Source organism: Echinops telfairi, unplaced genomic scaffold, assembly GCF_000313985.2.
Source record: "Echinops telfairi isolate 266 unplaced genomic scaffold, ASM31398v2 ScPeMD7_443;HRSCAF=831, whole genome shotgun sequence".
Lineage (NCBI taxonomy): Eukaryota > Metazoa > Chordata > Mammalia > Afrosoricida > Tenrecidae > Echinops > Echinops telfairi.
In genome coordinates this window covers 242,717-262,616 of record NW_022104341.1, presented here as the reverse complement: position 1 = coordinate 262,616, position 19,900 = coordinate 242,717, and the positions used below count along the sequence as shown (strand labels likewise).

Here is a 19,900-nt window from a genome sequence, read left to right as displayed (position 1 = left end):
AAAAAATATCACCAACGAACCCTAAATAGCTTGAAGCTGTAAGTGCCTAAAACATATTCCTCACCTGTAATGGAAAAAGATTTCCTTATCATGATTGGCTGTTTCAATAAATCCAAAATTATCCTTCAGCGTTGCCACGTAACCCAATAGCCTCTTGGAGTTGGAATTACGACCTAAAAGTCGCACACAAGTTGCAATCTGCTGACCAGGCCTCTGTTTGTCACTAATACTAAATTCAACCTGCAAAAAATAAAAATCCTCATGAATACCATGGCATTTGATGCCAAGGTCCTTAACCCCAAAAATGAGACATGCAACTTTCCCAGAACACACTTTCCACATCAAAAATATCATGCTTATAAGGAATAGATTGTCACCCCAAACTAACAATCATATTTTCATCCTAATTTTCACTAAGCATGTTTTTTGTATTGCCCTTTAGGGTGTGCCCTTGTATATTCCTAATTCTTCCAAAGGGATACTATCAGGAAAACAGTAATATGAAGTTAAGAGACAGAGAAGTGGTACTATGCAACTTTGGTGTGACTTTGACTTTGATAGTGCTTTAGTAATGGCTTTAACTTTGGACACAGCATACCAACCTTATCTAATCTAATAGTTATATAGATCTTATCTAAAGCTTAAATAATGACTCCTTTAAAATGCTGTAAGAAAACATTTACTGAGCCCTGATTTCAGGAATTAGCTGATTTTAAATAAAAAAGATTTTCAAGCATTCAACTTCACAAGTATGAAAATTATCTCAGCAAAACATGATCAATTTTAAGGACTTCTGATTAAGATAACAATCTTTTACCCTACCATCCACCCTCCCTTCATACAAGCAGAGCTATCTTGCCTTATCTCCTATTTGAGGAGAAGTAGATCCTTCCACATCCTTGGCTTGAAAAGCAATAGTCAGTTTCACCCCACAATCATCATAGGCAATAATGCCATCCTCAGTCTCCTAAATAGAGAAGGAATAAAATGGTGGTGGGGAATCAAGAACAAAAAAGCAGTATTAACTATTCATTCTTTTAAATCCTTTAGCCAAAGAACTGGCAAAGCTAGTCTTAACACAGTACTGACACAATTTCCTTCAGTGAGTCTTTTTTGCTTAATTTTCATTGTGGAAGACAGAAAGAAAAAAAAAAGTATTGAAAAGTGTATAAAATGTCAAACTCTTACATTCCTCATTATGTGCTGGCAATTCCTAATGGCTTCTGACTGCCCCATAGGGTTTCCAAGATTGCAATCTTCACAAAACTAAAATGCCTAGCTTTCCTCTTCAGAGCGGCAGGATTCAAACTGCCAATCTTTCAGTTAGTACTCAGAAATCAAACCGTGCATTTTTGAGTATTCCCAATAGGAAATTCTGTGGGAAAACATATTTTTGCTTTTCTCTTGAATCTCCCATGGTACTTCAACACATTTCGTAAATAATGTCAACCACTTACCAGTGCATGAAAATTTAATTTGGTATAGCAACATTGTTTTAACCACATGTGATTACACAAGTAATTAAGTCATATATACGACATTCCACAGTAAGATTAAATCACTGACTTATATACATAAAAAAAGATTAGCTTCTTAAAATCATCAAAAACTTTGGTAATGACATTGTACAGCATCTACTACATATACTGATTTTATGCCTTGAAACTTTTCTATGGGTTTAATACCCAAGCCCAAATCTAGTTCTGACTTCTGGACCACCACATTTCCTCTATCACCTATTACAGATACAAAATCAACTCATTTCTATCATTCATACACTTTATTATATATCTGACTTTCCAACAATCTTCATATAAAATTCAGTGACATGAATTATGTTCATGTTTTTCGGCTGTCATCCTCTTTCTTTACCAAATTATACTTTCACCATTAACAAAAGTCCAGTTTTCCTAAGCAGTCAACCTTCACTTTGCCCTGTCCCAAGACAGCCCTCATAATCACCAATAAAACTTCAATCTACATACTTGCCTAGTCTAGACATTTCATATGTAAGTGATAATCACACAGTATTTGTCTTGTTACTCAGCATCATATTTGCAAGGTCCATCCTTGCTGTGGCATGCATCAAGACAACCATTTCTCTTTATAATGGAAGAATATTCCATTGTATGACTGACTGTGCCATATTTTATATGCTCCATTAATTCCTGATGGAAACTTGGCTATTTTCAAATTTTGGTTACTGTTACCAGAACTGCACTGAACATGGGTATACAACTCTTTTGTATGCCTAGGAGACTAAAACTCCAAATGGTCCGGCATTCATAGTGAACCTATCATATAGTTTTACTACTTCTTTTTTTTTAGATAAGCTACAAAGGCTGTGATTCATTTCCAACTTTTTGGAATAGTCAGCTTTACTTCTTTAAGGAACTGTTCCAACTGGCGTTTACTGTAACTATAGCTGTATCCTCTTACAGTCTCCCCAGCAACGAATCGGAGTTTCAAATTCTCCATCCTCACCAACACCTGTTGTTTTGTGTTTTTCCAAATTATAGCCTCCTAGTGGATATGAAAAGTTTTTAAGACACATTTTATAATTGTGAATGAGGTGAAAGTTTACTGAGCAATCACTTTCTCATTCAGTAATTCATACACATTGTTTCAACTTACTCACTGCAACCCCATTAATGTACTATCCCTTGACTCACCTACTTCCCATTTTCTGCTGCCATTCCTACTTTCCTAACCCTCTAAGCTTTGGTCATGGGGTGAATGTGGTCCTTTTGATCTTAAATTGATTTATTCTACCACAGGGCTAAGTTCAGTTCCATGTCTGAAGGGTGACGAATAACCAGAGTCTTGGGGAACCTCATCTTGGACTTCATTCACACCACTGAACTGAGGTCTTAGCATCAACTCTTATGCAAATAAATCAAACTCAAAAATCCAACTTTTTGAGAAACGATGTACAAATGCGCTTTACACAATTGATGTGTGTATGGATTGGGATAACAGTTGTATGAGCCCCTAATAAAATGTTAAAAAAAAAAAAAATCCAACTTTTATGCTTGCCCTTAACCCCCTTCACACCCCCATTCCTCATTACCCAGACAGCATGACAATATACTTACTACCCACCAAACATAGAAATAGAATTTTAAAATGTCACAGTCCCCAAAAAGCCCAGACTACCAGAGGCAAATTCATAAACAGGCTAAGTGCAATCACAGAGATAAACACAAGGACCGGAAGACACAAGTACAAAGTGTTGGACTATGAAAACGGCAAACAGTACAGGGCAAGGCAAGTCCCAATGCCAATTTTGCCAGAAACACCTACGAAGTAGGGCATCCCAAGAGCTAAAATTCAGTAAGTCCTATTGAACTCTCTTACTACTGTCGGTTTAGTATGTATCACTTGCCATTTGTTAAATTCCTAGTAGAGACAGAATGTTTAAAACACAATTATACACAACTAAGCAAAATGGGGACAATCCTTTTTAAAATTTTACGTGAACTTTTTGAAACCTCTGAACACTTTTTAGCATCAATTTTTCTGATATACCTTTTCTTATCTACATTAGGTTCAAGTACTAGTACATTGTTCATTTCCTTTTCAGCCTCTTCAACTTTTTTCCTTTCTCCATCTTCATTAAGCTTTTATACTATTACCTTACCCAAACATCTACCTGATGTTACCTAACAACAGAACTTTTTTCTCTCCTTACAGTAAAGGCTAAAATTCGTTACAGTGCAATCAACAATGTGTCAACCTGATTGATTTTAGATCTCAATTTCTTCTCCCTTCTGCCACCAAACCCAGAAATTGCATATTCCGAAAATCCATATTCCTATCAAACTATTTAACTTACTACTTTCTAATTATTTTTCCCTCTCACTTACATCACAAGTAACGTTCTTTATTCTATCATATTACATGCCAATGCTTTAGAGAAATCATTTCACACGCTGCCACTAGGCTGTGTTTTTGCCAGTGCACCCCTCAATGATCCTCTATTCCAACAGTCCATACTCTGTATGCATTACTTAATTTTGAACATCTCTAACTGACTGGAAGACAAGCATTACCTTAAATCAGTGGTTCTCAATCTTCCTAATGTCACGACCCTTTAATACAGTTCGTGTGGGGATGACCTCCCCCAACCATAAAATTATTTTTGTTGCTATTTCATAACTATAATTTTGCTATTGTTATGAATCGGGTGACCCCTGTAAAAGGGTGTTCGACACCACCCAAAGGGGTCACAACCCACAGGTTGAGAACCGCTCCCTTAAATGAATGCTTCTCAAGTGGGACAATTCTGTTCCTCAAAAGACATTTTGCAACATGTGGAGACAGTTTTGTCGTTAGAGCAGGGAGTCAGAGGGAGACAGTACCAAGTAGAATCGAGGGATGCTGCTCACCATCCTACAGTGCATAGGACAATGCACCATAGCGAAGAATTATCAGCACTATATGCTAATCATCCTGTGGTTAAGAAATTGTGCTTCAGAGTCAATTCACTATTAAAATAACAGGGAATTCTGGAAGAGACAATACTACATTAATACATGACAGTGGTTGTTGTTAAGCAGAATAAGACAATAATGTTGATGATGTAAACCTACCTTCTCTTTGCCTTTATTTGGGCTAGTGGTTTTGGGATTGGGAAAAGTGGCTTCTTTTTCTACAGTGCCCAGAAAACGATGATCGGAATGGGAATGGAACGAAACCGTGCCCTTGGGAAGTTTTTTAATCCTAATAGCATGATTTCTTTGGGCAGAGAGCATATCCTGCGAATGATAAACATAATAAACCTTTAAGTGGAATTGAAAAAGGAAGCATGCAGAAAGGACCTATACTTTTCTCAAAAACTACTCACGGGAACTACAGTAAACTCGACTTCATCGGCAATATGGAGCTGGTTCCCATCCAAAATTTCACTGAAGTGGAAGAACATACGAGCATCACGATCCACACACTTGATGAAACCAAAACCATCTCTCATGGCAGCAATCACACCCTAAAACCCAAACAACATTTTCAATGACTGTAAAGCTTGTCAAGTAAGGCAACACGACTGATCACACTGTCCAAGCTACCGTATACAATCAAGTATAAGCTGACTTGAATATCAGCAGAGGCACCTAAATTTACCACAAAAACTGCAATAAAAAGGTGCTGAAAAACTCGGCTTGTCCACAAGTATACACGGTAAATTCATCAGGAAATACTCTATTAAACAATGGAACCACATTTCACTCCCCCTTTCATTTAATATGAACGTATTGCTTTCAATGAAAGTAATTTTACCACTTAGCAACTCTTAGACTCCCAGAGGCTACCCGTTGGCATATATGCCCTATTTGAATGTAAACACATGCAAACAATGTACAGTTAAACCTATAAAGTGAGCCTGTCGGGATCGTCAAGACAGTCTTTGTGGAACACATCAGGGGTGAGTGCAAGCAGCAGTTCTACAACAACTGGCACAAGTTGAAGGCGACGACTTTCACCAAGTACTGCAAGAAGTGGCAGGATGATGAGGGCAAGCAGCTGGAGGAGGACGTCAGCAGCATCAAGAAGTACTGTCAGCTCATCCGCGTCGCCGCCCACACCCAGATGCACCTGCTCCCCCTCACCAGAAGACGACGAACCTGACAGAGATCCAAGTAAATGGGGGCTCCATGGCTGAGAAGCTAGAACAGCAGGTGCCAGTGAACCAGGTGTTTGGGCAGGGGGAGATGATCAACGTCACTGGGGTGACCAAGGGCAAAGGCTACAAAGGGGTCACCAGCTACTGGCACACCAAGAAACTGCCCCAAAAGATCCACTGAGGGCTGTGCAAGGTGGCTTGTATCGGGGCCTGGCATTTTGCCCATGAGGCCTTCTTGGTGGCCCGCGCTGGGCAGAAGGGCTACCACCACCGCATGGAGATCAACAAGAAGATCTACAAGATCGGCCAGGGATACCTCATCAAGGATGGCAAACTTTATCAAGAACACCTCCACCGACTACGATCTCTCTGACAAGAGCAACAACCCCCTGGGCAGCTTTGTCCACTACAGTGAAGTGATCAATGACTTTGCCATGCTGAAAGGCTGCGTGGTAGGGACCAACAGCGAGTGCTCACTCTGCACAAGTCCCTGCTGGTGCAGACCAAACACCGTGCCCTGGAGAAGATTGACCTCAAGTTCATCGACACCACCTCCAAATTTGGCCACGGCTGCTTCCATGGAAGAGAAGAAGCTTTCATGGGACCACTCAAGAAAGACCGAATTGCCAAAGAAGAAGGCGCATAACAGATGGTGTAGCTGGTGGCATGGCAATAAAGACTTCTTTTCCAGTGGGGTAAAAAAAAAAAGTGAACCTGTGAGGTGGATACATTTCAGAGAAGGAAAACCCAAAAAAGGTCCCGTTAACAGAGAGTAATAGAAAAATGGGAAGACCCCGCAGCATACCCTTACCCTATCGGGAGAGAGACAATTCCAAGATGCAGGAACGCAAGGCAGTCCCCTCAGTTTCTAGTACTCACACGTTTTCACTGTGTTTCAGTTAACTTTCATTTCTAAACATTTGGTAGGATTTATCCGTTTTACAAGATAAGGGCATTGAGACTGAGAGAGGTTAGTATTTACTACAATCAATTCTCGGTCTTTTGACTAAGACCAAAGTGTAAAGCACCCACTACACAGAAGACTCAAAGTAGAAGCCTATGACTATGTAACTTCGAGAAAATGTCAAATATCTACAAATCAACTTTACAGAAGCCTGCAGTTTAGTGTCTACTACAAAGTATTTATGGTAAATGCATTTAGGTATGAAGAATATATGGAAAACTCTTTGCCCACTCAACCCCCGTCCCCCACTAAATAACGTGCTCTGACACTGTAGAGTTCTCGACACATAGAGGGCACACAATTGCTTAATGAAACAATGCACACATTATCAAACTGCCGATGACTCACATTATTACATATTTGGCAGACCATAGAGGTGGGTGTTTTATATCCAGCTCTGAACATGGCCCCAACACTGTTCTGACAATCATTGCTAAGCCCTAATGGTAGCTATGCTACTCAAAATGGCCTTTTATACAGTGAAATAAAGCCCTGCCTGAGAAAAGTAATACTTATTTTAAAAGTCACAATCCTACCTCCAACTTAAAGTTGAAAGTATATTTTAACTATCAAATAACGTTATTCTTTCACAGTAAAGGTTTAGAAAGTAACAAAAAAGCTAAAATTTCATTGACTGTATGTAATATATAGCCAAAGGTGGGCAGGGAAGAGAGTAGAGGAGAAAGAGCTTCAGAACGTTTACAGGAAAATTCCGTTACATTTTCATTTCATTTTTCCATCAACTTTCTGAAGGCCCCCTACTATGTGGACCCTAAAATATGGAGCAATGAAGCCACTGTTGGGATAGCGTGGACAGCTACCAGCAAGGTTGGGAGTTCTAAACCAGTAGAAGATCTGAGGGAGAAAGTTGCCTCAGAAACCCTACACAGCATAGTTCTGAGCTGAAACTGACTTGGCGGTGCTGGGGTTTTGTTTCATTACATACACAAGATCAACAGAATCAAATGTAAACTACGGTGTGTTTATATTTAGTTCATAAAAATGGAATTTGAGGAAATATTTGGGTAGCGCTTACATAGAAAGATAACTAGCAGAGATAGGAATCAAACCCAGGTGTACTTGAAAATGTGTTCTTAACCACCAATATATATAGCTTAAAGAATTTTCAATTTAATATATATCCAATACCATGCAACACTTACCATTTCTCTGGCTTCATTAGTGAATTGAAATGTATTTGATAGAACTTCTATATTAGTTGCTCGTTCTAATTTGTCACGTCGGTCTGTTGAAATATTAAACCTAACATGGTCACCTTCCAGCAGGGTCACCTTGGATTTTGTATCTTTGTCTCCAAATGGAAGTTCTTTAGGAATTACAAAATCAACTTTGATGCGTCCCGGCAATGGGTCATTCTGAGAAAAGGAGAAACAATTTGTTCTAGGGATTTTCATCTTTCCTAGTTCTATGTCGAAGAACACACAGCAATCCTAATAGACAATTCAATTTAAACTCTTTGCATCCTGTGGGCACGTAATAAGAGCCATTGCCATTGAAACTCTATACTCTACTCTGTTAACAAGACGTTTTAAACAAAATAATTCCAGTCTTCTGTTTCACATTTCCTCAGAAAGACACTACTGTCTATCTCCCACCCAGATATAAATGGGCATGGATATACAAATTCAACCCAAACTACAGTGCAATCCAATTAGGCTTTCCCAGAATTTAATCAACATTTTTTTCCTTGTCTTCTCTATTATCCATTTAAAACAAACAAACCATAGTCAAGGATAAATTAAACAGTGGTTTCTCATTTCATTTAATTATACTTACAAATATTTAACTGTTCTGTTACCACATAAATGCACAAATCATATGAAATTAAGCATCTCTATGCCACATTGTATCATTCTTTTACTGGTAAGTGAAGGGAGAATTCTCCTAACTATTTACCTGGTTTTTACTGGGTACTTTTGGGATAACTTTGGTAACAGTGCCTTCAAAATGTTCAATGCTGATGTCTTCGAAGATAACTGTCCCTTGTGGCAAAAGTCTGACATCTGTTGCAACTTCTTTACCCTAAATCAGAAGGGGTAAAGTCACATAACTTTAAGCTGTTCCTAAAAATATAATTCACTACCACTTAAAACACCAAAGATCAAATTAGTCAACTATCTTACATTTCTGTCCTTGATTGTGAACTCCACGTCATCTCCAGGCTGTAAGGCTTCTAGGTCACCCTTAAATTCACTGTAGTGAAAGAATATCTCTTTTACAACATCGCCTCTTTCAATAAAGCCAAATGCCTCCTAAAGTCAAAAAAAAAAAAGAGATGGTATACATATATGTATTTATGATTACAATTTACAAGTCTTTTCAAGAAATGATAATTCCATGACAATGAAAACTAGACCTCACCAAATTATCAATAAAACTGTCAATTATGACAGTATGAGTTTGCAACGAAGAAATTTTAAGATTACCTGGGTTTGAACCATAATACTTTATGCCAAAGAGTAAACAAGTATCTCAAATTTGATGACATTTACCTTCATGGCACATACTACTCCTTGACAACGAGCTTGCTTCTTTTTCAAGAGCATAATATTACGAGCACTTACAGCACCAGTACTAGAAAGGAATAAAGGTATTTGGGAGGGGGGTGGTGGAAAAAAAAAAGGATTAGTTTGGTTACACAGAGATACGAGTCTAGAAAAACCAAAAATCAGTTTTCTGGGGCTTTTAGAATCTTAAGTGTAATGCCAGGTTTATGGCACCAGATCCTTTTCATAACTCAAACCCTGGAGTCCTCTAAATTGGGTTTACACATGCAGATCATGTTCACTTAGCCACATTCTGTTCTGTATCAGCCCAACAAAAGACTTGAAGTAAATTCACAAACAGAATGTAACTAAAGGTGAGGAACACTAAAAATCTTGATTGAACATTTGAGTAGGTCTTATGTGCTGACAATTTAAGGTACTAGGAATACAAAGATGCACAGAAGACAAGCCATTTTTAATGACTTTAGTAGCTATCCAACCAATTACTTCTGGCTCAAAAGTCATTAAAGACAGTTGAGTGAATACTGTGATTAATCAATCAGAGACACACGTACTACTGTCGTCATCTCTGCACAGCAGCCACGAAAACCCAACTGTATGAGAGTATTGTTGTAGCTGTTTCCAGAAAAAATCTGTAAGCATTTTTCAGCCCTTCATGGAAAGATGGTAATAAACTGTGATATGTAAAACAGTGCTTTACCAAAGTTTAGTACACTTATCAAAGACACTGAAAAAACCCTATTCACCTTTGCAACTTAGTACAGTAAAAAAGCTTTAAGAGCAAAACTGGAGTTTACAAGATCTGCAATTTAAAGGTTGTATGAATTTACGCAAGCTAGTCTAAGTAACTACTACTCTTAGAATGTGCAACCACATAAGACAGTACAGTGCTAGCCACATAGAAACTTAATAAAGATTAAATCAAGGCCCTTCACAGTGGCTTCCCCCTCAAACTCAAGCCCCATCCCCTAATTTTCTACTGTCGATTAAACCAAGGCCTTCGGATGTAAACTATTAACAAACAAATAGCATACACATCAGCTATTGCTGATTCTTTTCTCAAAGATAATCCTAAAGCACTGTTGATTCCTGGTAGTCTTGAGGCCAGGTTCAAAGTTACATTAACCTGCATGAACCTCTTCAGATTTTTTCTATGCTGTTGACCCCCTAGAACTCATGTGTAATTTATTTTTAAATCCTCGACTCTTTCCCACATCTCTTTAGTAGAATCAATGGTACCATCATCCACCCAGCGGCCTAAGGCAGAAAAAGAACTTTTTCTTAATTCCAGTATACAACTCTACCCAATCAGTTTTTAAACTTGAGGATTTTATCTTCTCGATGAGATTTGACTTCTCCACACCACTACTCCTGGCCAGTCTGTAACAGGCCTTCATTTCTCATATGAACACTCGTCTCTCACACCTTCTAGTTAAGGTCACGCTGTTTCTCCATTATAATGGTCACGAAGGCGCATCAGAAACTTTTTAAATGGTGGAGAGCAAAAGTTTTGAGAATGAGGGCAATGAATGTACAAATGTACTTTACACATTGATGTACGTATGGATTGTGATAAGAGCTGTATGAGCCCCAATAAAACGACAAAAAAATTATAAATGAAAAAAAACCCAAACTTTTTAAATGTTCTAAAAATATCTTGGAAGCTCCCCCATACCATCACTCCCATATCCTGAGGTTTAAACTAAGCAGTAATCCCTGTTTCAAAGCCTTCAAAACTTTCTAAGACTATAGGAGAAAGCTCAAACTTTATGTTCCTGAGATCTGGTCAAGTCAATGAACACAAACCTTTCGGGCAGGCCCCATTACAAGAGCATGGTACTTTCTCTACCCAGAATGCTTTTTCTCACCTCCCTTGTGATTTCACTCATCCCATGCAGCTAAACTTAGTATTAAGCATTGCTACTTTTGCAAAACCTTCACTGATCTCTAAAATAGATCCTTTAAAGTTGTGACCCTATATTATTGTCCTGTTTCTGCACTGTCAGAATAGATCCTCAAATATACTTAATGTATACAAGATCAGCAATAGATCTAGAGTCAAAAGTTCGATTTCTAACTTGCTTCAAATGTCTTAGAGCAAAAATACCAAAAAATAATCAGTCATAAAAACGTTAGCAAACTTACTGTTTATTGTTGTCAATTACAAAGTTTATTTTATCTCCGGTTTCTAGCTGAACATTGCCTTCAACATCTTCAGGGGTGTATGTCAGATAAAACACTTCCTGTGAATTTATAATGTTATTACTATATTGGCAGGATATATATTTTCACTGAGATTCACTTACTTAAATAGTAAAGCCAAATTTCTTAAAATTACACTTTATAGCAAATAGTTGTTTTATTCATATAAACACACACTTCCCCTCCATGGTGCTGATGACTTCTGCGAGCCCACAGCTGAGCAGCAATCCAACTTCAAAAAGCTTACACACGTGGAAGCATTTGCCCAGAGACTGTAGTTACATTTCAAAACATTTTTATATAAGGCATTCCAAACAAAAAAGTTGGTGTTAGTGCTTAAAAGGAACAAGGAAAAAAAGAAAAAGGAAAGAAAAAAAAAAAACCCACACCAACCAGCCTCCCGATAAAAAGTGTTCAAAAGGAGCATTTTACCTTAATAGTCTAACTAAGGTCATACTTGGGCAAGCTAAGACACTTGGAAGTCCTAAGAAATTCTTTTTTCTTTAAAATTTTTATTAAGCTGCACTTGAAGAATTTTAGAAACCAACTTTAAGACTGATTTTACCAAGTGCAGCTTATATTTGTATTTTGAATTTTCAAGTAAGCTTATAGATCACATGGTGGATCAGGCAAAGGTTTAAGAAAAATACACAAGTTTACCCCATTACGTTCGTAGCATACACTCCCTGTTGGACTCTGACCCGGGGCAGCTGGAGATTTACTCTCTAAGTTGTGAGGAACAGCGCACACAACCTACCAGTCAAAAAAAAAAAAATTTCCATTGCTAATCATTTCAGGAGCAGCACTGTGCAATATAAACTGAATTTTAATATCCTCTATATACTATATACAAGGATGCATTTTAGTATGATCCACAAGAGGATGCCATGCTGCCAAGTTTCAAACTTACAGTACATACATTGACTGTAAGCATAAATTCAGGGTTATATTTAAAAACCCAAATTGAATCTTGACCCTATTTATCAGGTCAAGAAATGCCAGTGCTTCTGATATCATTTTAGAATAATGGTGGTAGAATCTTTATATACTATAGCTCACTCGCGTGCAAACTGAAAGATGGGGAGAATCTTCCTCTTCTAATGTGAAAAATATGCAAATGAAGGGCCCTAAGAAAATACAAAGCATTAAAAAGTCACTAACTTGTCCATTCATTCGTTCTTCGGGGAGGATTTCTGGTTTTATCTTCACCAGTTTAACAGCAATGGGTTTCCCAGTCCGCCGGTCAGATGATACTTCAAATTCAACATCATCTAAAATAAAGAGCATGTATATTTTGGGGGCTAATTTATTTTGGTCAAATGTTACCTAGCTTCCACACTACACTTAAAATAACATTTACCTGACCAAGACCACTGCTCTCCAAAGTGTGGTCCCTGGACCCACCTCCATCAGTATCACCTAGGCACTCAGGGGAAATGTAAACTCTGGGCATAGGGTACAGCCATTTCAATCGTACCAGGCCTACCAGGGAATTCTGATACACACTGATTCTGCTTTATATAGCCTATCTTTATCTTAGTTCTGGGGCATTTTACAGATACTACAATGAGGCGATATAAAAATCATGACCTTTGGCAAGCTTTTTTTTTTTTTAACCTCTCTGTACCTCAGTTTCCTCATCTATACAATGTTAATTATTTCCTAACAAGGCTGCTATGAGGATTAAACAAAATAATGTTCCTAGCACACTTAAAGAGTCTTTGGTATATGATAAGCATTCACAGTACCTTTTACCGATTCTTTTCTCAAAGATTGTTTAAAAACACGCACGGGTACTTATAACTTCAGCCCTTTAATAAGCCAACATTTTCATTTGTGAAAATGTCTCAAGAAAAGAAAACGTCTCCTGGTGTCAGCCAAAATGAACTCACCATAGAGTCTAAGGAATGGCAATCTAAATTATGTTTTTCAGGCACTAAAAATAGAATCTGATAAATTGATCATAAATAAAATGATGAAAGTTCAGTATTTTTATTGCCTTTAATAACTTAACAGCTAATAGTCATCATTAAAGGAAAATAACACTTAAATCTACAAAGCATATATTATAAAAATTGTCACAGATAACTTTCATTCTATTCGCCTTTCATCTCCCCAACAAGACATCACTACAACAAACTAGGATTCTGCTAGTTTAAGCAGATACACTCCAGTAACCAGTAGAACTGGAAGACCAAAACACTAACACTTTTCATGATACAAGAATACTTTGACTCTTTTCAAAGGGAGAACTGACAGATTACCTCCTACTTTTAAGTCCTGCAGGTTGCCATTATACTGTGAACAGTGGAAGAATAGTCTAGCTTGACGTTCTGAACACTGAATAAATCCATAAGAGGTTAGCAGTTTTTCAATAACCCCAGTTTCACGCAATGCTGCTGAAGTACCATTGGGGTACCCATTGTGTCCATTGTTGTGGAGAAGGTTTGGATCAAAGCTCATCTGTTTCAAAGAGAAAAAGAACTCAATATATACATACCTGCACATTATCCCCACAGCACACTGTCTGATTAACAGACCATTAGATCATTAGTATAAAAAGGAAAAACAAATATAGACAAATGAAAAGACTATGGGCTTTTAATGCTAAAATGTTAATTTAGCTAGTGAACTATCAGAGGAAATGATTTAACGTCTTTGGAGGCACCTACCACTATTTAACAGATATTTTGCACTTACCAGGTAAAATAGGGCTTCTGGAATTTAATATTAAAGGTAAATCAACTACCTAAGTAAACACTGTCTTTATTTGAAATTACCAATCCTGCAATTATGGAGCAAAGGTTACCAATATTCAAAAAGAGGCAAGCTAAACTAGTGTTTCTTCTATTAAGACATTTGTTGACAGATTATTTGAAACTGAAATAAAATGTTAATCCCATTTGGGAAGCCATGCATCTTAACCGTAAATACTTAAATTAGTAAAGATTGACTCAAGAAACTCTCTATGAAAATTTGATCGAAACTAGAAATTTCACAGTGATGCATGTTTTATAATGGAAGGTAATTCAAACAAATAATTAGGAAACAGTAGTTTTCTACAACAAAATTCCATGACCACTGTTCTTCAAAAAAGTTCAATAATTTCACAGGTACATTTAAAAAAACCTCCAAGTCTTAGACTGATGAAATCTCTAAATATGGTTGCTTCGATGATCAGATATTGTACACACAAAAACCCATTCTTACAATGCAATGGAATAAATTTAGGTCTTCAAGGTATGTGCACCACACACACTAGATAATGCTGAGTAAAAACCAAGTTTGATAAGTTTACGTGAAGCATGAAATAGGGCAAAATCCCTAGTAAAGACTAAAGCATTACAATAATTTTAGGTCCTTACAATGAAAATTTGACTTAAAGTGAAATGCTAATGTTAATAAAAACATTTCACTTGGGGAAAAAACGACTAAATTTTAGAATAATAAATACAAGTGTGAGTAGTTAAGTAATATGTGGAATAGCCAACTTATCAAAATTAAAGACATTCCACTGGCCCCTGGTTGAGTTCTAGGTATTTCAAGCTATACACTAATCTGTATTTGACAGAATTATTCATTTAATTTTCACACAACCCATAAGGAAGTAATATTATCTCCATTTTACTATTGAGGAAACAGAGAGGTTAAATGACTTGCCAAAGTCTAATGGTAAAGTCAGCATTCACACCAAAGTTTGCCTCTATAGTCTGGGTTCTCTCAACCAGGACTCTTCAAATCTCAGTTACCTGACGATCTGGTTAAAATTACATAAAACGTTTGAAGTGAGTCAATCTGAGATTTTCCACTCACAACAAGTTCTATCATGATACCAATGCTTCTAATGCTCACTAAAGTTATCTCATAAAATTCAAGGGGGGAGTTAGAAAGTGAGTTTGCAGGGGGGAGTTAGAAAGTGAGTTTGCAGGGCATTTCAATCAAACCAAATGAGCCTTGTTAACCATGCTCGTCACACACAGAAAATGAAGTTGGGAGGACTGCTTCCCTGACTTACAGATCTCTGATACGCAGGGGTCCTCTTTTGTTTTTTAGTTCCAGATGAGGTAGAAGATGAAGATAAAGGTAAAGAAAGTGAAGGAGGGGCTGCAGGAGGGGGATGAGGATCTGATGACACAGTAAAAATGTTCTCCATCTCAAACAGCTGTGATAATATAGCATAATGTTTATAAATATGATCAATAATTTAACACAAACTTGAAAGTCAACCTGTGAATCTTTTCAGAGTAACTAATATGTTAATTTAGTAAATATAGTTCATTTAACCAGACTTCCGCTGTAAAAATTAAAATTATAGCATTAACATCAAAATCAAAAGGTCATACCAGTGCTTATTTAAGGCTTTTAAATAATATCCAACTCATAGTATTTGTAATTTAAAAAATAAGAACCCCTTGGAAAGTAGTAGTTGCTGGAGTAAGACAGCTCAGTCCAATTTCCTCTCAATGTGCCCAAAGCAAAAACGAAAGTCACTGCAATCAAGCTGACGTCAACGCATACCTATAGGGCAGAGCAGACAGAAGCGCCCCTTGGAGTTGGGGTCTGTCAGTCTTTATGTGAGCAGGCAGCCTCATCTTTCTCTCCTAGAATGCTTGGTGATTTAAACCTACTCCCAGTTAGCAAACCCAATGCCTAGCTCCCAGTGCAACAGGGGTCCAGGATCAATGGGCAGCATTGAATAATTAAAATAAGTAACACTGAACAAATAAAAGTTATTCTCAATCATTTGTTTCCTTGGAGTACATATAAGCCAGTAATGTCTTGAAATTCACTGTAGTGATGGCTGCACAACTCTTAGTATGACAACTACTGAATTGTATAATATGTGAACTACATGCCAATACAAATATTTCATAAAAATGCCATTGGGGTATGAAAACACTGAATTTTTCTTTAACCAAGAGTTAAAAATTAAATTTTATATTTTGTACAAGCGAGACCTCCCTTAATCTTAATGTCATATAGTCATGTGTCACATAAATTATTCAAAGTTTGTGAAGCAAAGAATGGACAACTCTACAAGAGGTTCAGATTGTACGGCTCACTCATTCATTTGCTTCAGCATATTGTTACTATCTGTGTATTTTTAAATTATTTATGTGTACTGTTGCATTTGCATTCTGAAACATATATTAACAGTATATGCTAAAGCTTTTTACACAACACATAGGACAAAAAGCTGACACAATTGAACACTATATTCTCCAGTCCGGCAGTTCTCAACCGGTGGGTCACAACCCCCCTTTCACAAGGGTCACCCAATTCATAACAGTGGCAAAATTACAGTTATGAAGTAGCAACGAAAATAATCTTATGGTTGGGGGGTCACCCCAACATGAGAAACTGTATTAAAGAGCCACGGCATTAGGAAGGTTGAGAACCACTGCTCTAGTCTTTAGTGCTGCCACAGCCCTCCAAGTAGAAAATAAGCATTCTATTTTCTCAGCCTAAGGGGAAAAAAATAATCAGAATTACAAGCATTTCCTTTAAAAACTCTTACCTCATTCCATTCCCTGACAGAAATGCTAGAATACAAGCTGTATTGCTGCTCAAATCTCACCTCACCGCGAAATGCATATCAAAAGCATTAAAAGGCGCAACTATTGGTCTTTCCAAAAGACCAAGATCCTCACAATGGATCAAGAGGTAACATCATGATAAACGGAGAAAAAATTGAAGTTGTTAAGGCTTTTGTCCTGCTCAGATCCACTACTGCTCATAGAAGCAGTAGTCAAGAGATCAAACAACACATTGCATTGTAAACTGTTGCACAAGACATCTTTACTAAAAAGCAAGGATGTTACTTTGAAGATCAGGTGCACCGACCCAAGCCATAGTATCTTCCATTGCCTCATACAGATGTGAAAGTTGGACACTGAATATGAAGACCCAAAAAGAATTGGAGCATTTGAAATGTGGTGCTGGAGAAGAAAACTGCAAATATCAGACTGCTAAAAGGCAAACCCACCTGTCTTGGAAGAAGTACAATCAGAGTGCTACTTAGCAGCCAGATGGCAAGACTGTCTTACATATTTTGTACTTGTCAGGAGAGACTAGTCCCCCTGGAGCAGGGCATCACGACTGCTAAAGTGGAAGGGCAGCAAAAAAAGAGGAAGGCCCTCAATGAGATGGATTGACACTAGGGCGGCATCAATGGGGTCAGGCATAGAAACCATTGTGAGGACGGCGCAGGACTGTGCAGTGATTCATTCTGTTGTGCGTAGGGTCACGAGTCAGAACCAATTCCATGGCACCTAACAACATTGATCTCTCCCATACCAAGCAAACAAAGAGTGAAAAAAAAAATCAAAGCTGCTTAGAAACAATTAGTCCAAAGGACTAATAAATCACACAAACTTCACGCACAATCTTGTGGCCTGTTAATCAGTCACTGCTAACAACTCAGAAAGGGATCACAAAAGGTTGGACAAATGTAAAAGTCTTAACAAAGACCATGCTTACTGGTCTGCTTGAGACTGGTGAACCCCCAAAGCTCTGACCTTTATAAAGTTGGGCTTTAAGCCTGGAAGTGAACATACCCAGTTAGGGCTCAACTTTCAGGCAAAAATTAGATGGGGCTATAGAGGGAACAAGAATACCAGGGAGTAACTCACTCCTTAGAACCAATCGAGAGAGATCCAAAGGATACCTAGCTTTCTTACCAGTACCAAAAACCTTCAAAAGCAGCATCATGACCAAAAATAGACGTTAATTAAAATATAATATTAGCTTCTCTAAGTAGGAAAAACATGGTCTCTCACTTCACCAAAATGCAAACTCATTACCATTAAATTGACAGAATATTAAATATTATCACCCAGAGGGACTAAGTTAACTGTTTTAAATATTACAAAACAGACTATAAATTTTTCTGAAGGGGGCCTTTCTAGATTTGAATCCAACTGAAAACAATGCAAAAAATAGGATCAAGATTTGATTCCATAAAAGGCACAAACTTTTCTACTTAAACCTAGCAGGGAAAAGTGTCAACAGATGTACATTAGAAGAATTTAACAAATCAGTAAGAATTAAATCACCAGAACATAAGTCCCTTATGGACAGGGGCTTTTTGTTCACAGCTAAATCCCTAGTCTGGACAGTAATACCTGACACAGAGTAGACAATTGTTAAATTACTAAAGACACTAAGACAAACAGAGAGCAGAGTTATACTAAGTCTTTAAAATCAGTCATTAGAAAATATTTGGAAAACTTTGATTTGGGAAATAATTTTAAAATGCAGAAATAAAATCCATCTGGCCTGTCTATATCAGACTAGTTTCGCCAAAAAGACAAACTATTCACTTGGTCCAAGAACAACATGCTCATTGACTTTCAGGGCAGGAAACTAGTATAACCTTTCTGCACAATTCAGTTTAGCACCATGCACCAGAACTTTATTCTCCAACTCTCCGAGACACCTCTCCTCAAACAAACATCAACTCCACTTCTGAAAACATATGCTAGGGAAATCTGAAATTTCCCTAGCAAAGGAAAAAGGTTTCATGTACAATATGTTCATTGTAACATCTCAGTAACTTTCTGGAGACAACTTAAGTTTAATACTGATTCAAGAATTTACAATTATACGGTAATTGAAATTCTTCAAAATGCTTATGCTGAAATATGAAGTGAAAGTATTCATGGAAATCTCTCGTCTTTTAATTCCATTCTCCACAAACTTTTTGCAGCCCCTTCATGTAAGAAAAAATTTCATGTGGTATGATTTCAACTCTATTATTAAAGATAGATCAAAAAACGCAGGCTTATCTAATGCTCATAAATGTCAAGCCAAGCTCAGAAGGCATATGAGTAAGGAAGAGTTCTAACTAACTCTAAGGCTCACACTGTTATCCATGTCCTTAGTCAATAAACCAGTACTCCCTACCAACCGTGCATTAGCATCAAGGGTCTATTAAAGCAAGAAACACAAGGAACTTAGTAGACTTCTCTATCATTGATGAAATTAATCCCCTTAAATAGAAGCTGAACTCGAAATAATTCAAGGTCCTGATTAAACCCTTCTAACAACAACAACAACAACAACAAAAACAGCAAAAGAATATCAAAACCCACAAAATTCCTTGAAGTCAAAGTCTTGGGGGTGGGGGGCGGGGGCAGGGGGATTAATTCTGATTTGCATTCTCTTCTTACAACTGTGACATCTGTCTGTTGGCTTTCACTTTTAGTTCCAGCCTTTCCTTGATTTCTTCTAACAAGCAACTATCTTTATAAAGACAGAGTCTATTTAACTGTAGGAGATATGGTCTGAAAAATTACTCTTGTACAACATGAAGGAACTGATTGTCTACTTTAGAGGAATTAGCTCCCTAAAATGTTATGCACAGTATCAAAACATTATAAGATAATAAAGGCCTATTAGTAGAAGCAGATCACAACCAGAAATAGTGTCAGAAGGTCACCCACTAGGTTAGAAAGCACTCAAAATATAACTGAGAAAGAGCTGTCCTGTCAAAAGTAGACAATCATAATGAATAATGACAGGGATGAAATAAACCCTGCCCGAGTAAAGCCTTCAGGACTCTCATTTGCTAATGAGGCAGGACCT

The 19,900-nt window shown here is 37.4% G+C and overlaps 1 protein-coding gene and 1 pseudogene across 4 annotated transcripts in view; one reads left to right on the top strand and one right to left on the bottom strand.

Moving 5' to 3' along the window:
- CSDE1 (cold shock domain containing E1) overlaps positions 1-19,900 on the bottom strand; it is a 48,235-nt gene that overhangs the window by 8,901 nt on the left and 19,434 nt on the right. Inside the window, exons 3-15 of one of the 4 annotated variants that reach the window (XM_004699147.2) lie at positions 15,330-15,476; positions 13,579-13,777; positions 12,476-12,585; positions 11,975-12,067; positions 11,258-11,355; positions 9,098-9,179; positions 8,729-8,857; positions 8,502-8,627; positions 7,748-7,960; positions 4,847-4,987; positions 4,593-4,757; positions 860-967; positions 65-240 (exon numbers count right to left, since the gene is read on the bottom strand). In XM_004699147.2, the coding sequence (XP_004699204.1) occupies positions 65-240; positions 860-967; positions 4,593-4,757; positions 4,847-4,987; positions 7,748-7,960; positions 8,502-8,627; positions 8,729-8,857; positions 9,098-9,179; positions 11,258-11,355; positions 11,975-12,067; positions 12,476-12,585; positions 13,579-13,777; positions 15,330-15,467 (1,778 nt within the window). In that variant the 5' untranslated portion in view covers positions 15,468-15,476. The remainder of the gene's footprint in view (positions 1-64; positions 241-859; positions 968-4,592; positions 4,758-4,846; positions 4,988-7,747; positions 7,961-8,501; positions 8,628-8,728; positions 8,858-9,097; positions 9,180-11,257; positions 11,356-11,974; positions 12,068-12,475; positions 12,586-13,578; positions 13,778-15,329; positions 15,477-19,900) is intronic. The other 3 variants (XM_004699148.3, XM_004699149.3, XM_045291776.1) reach the window with 3 other exon arrangements.
- Positions 5,011-6,266, top strand: LOC105978252 (annotated as a pseudogene).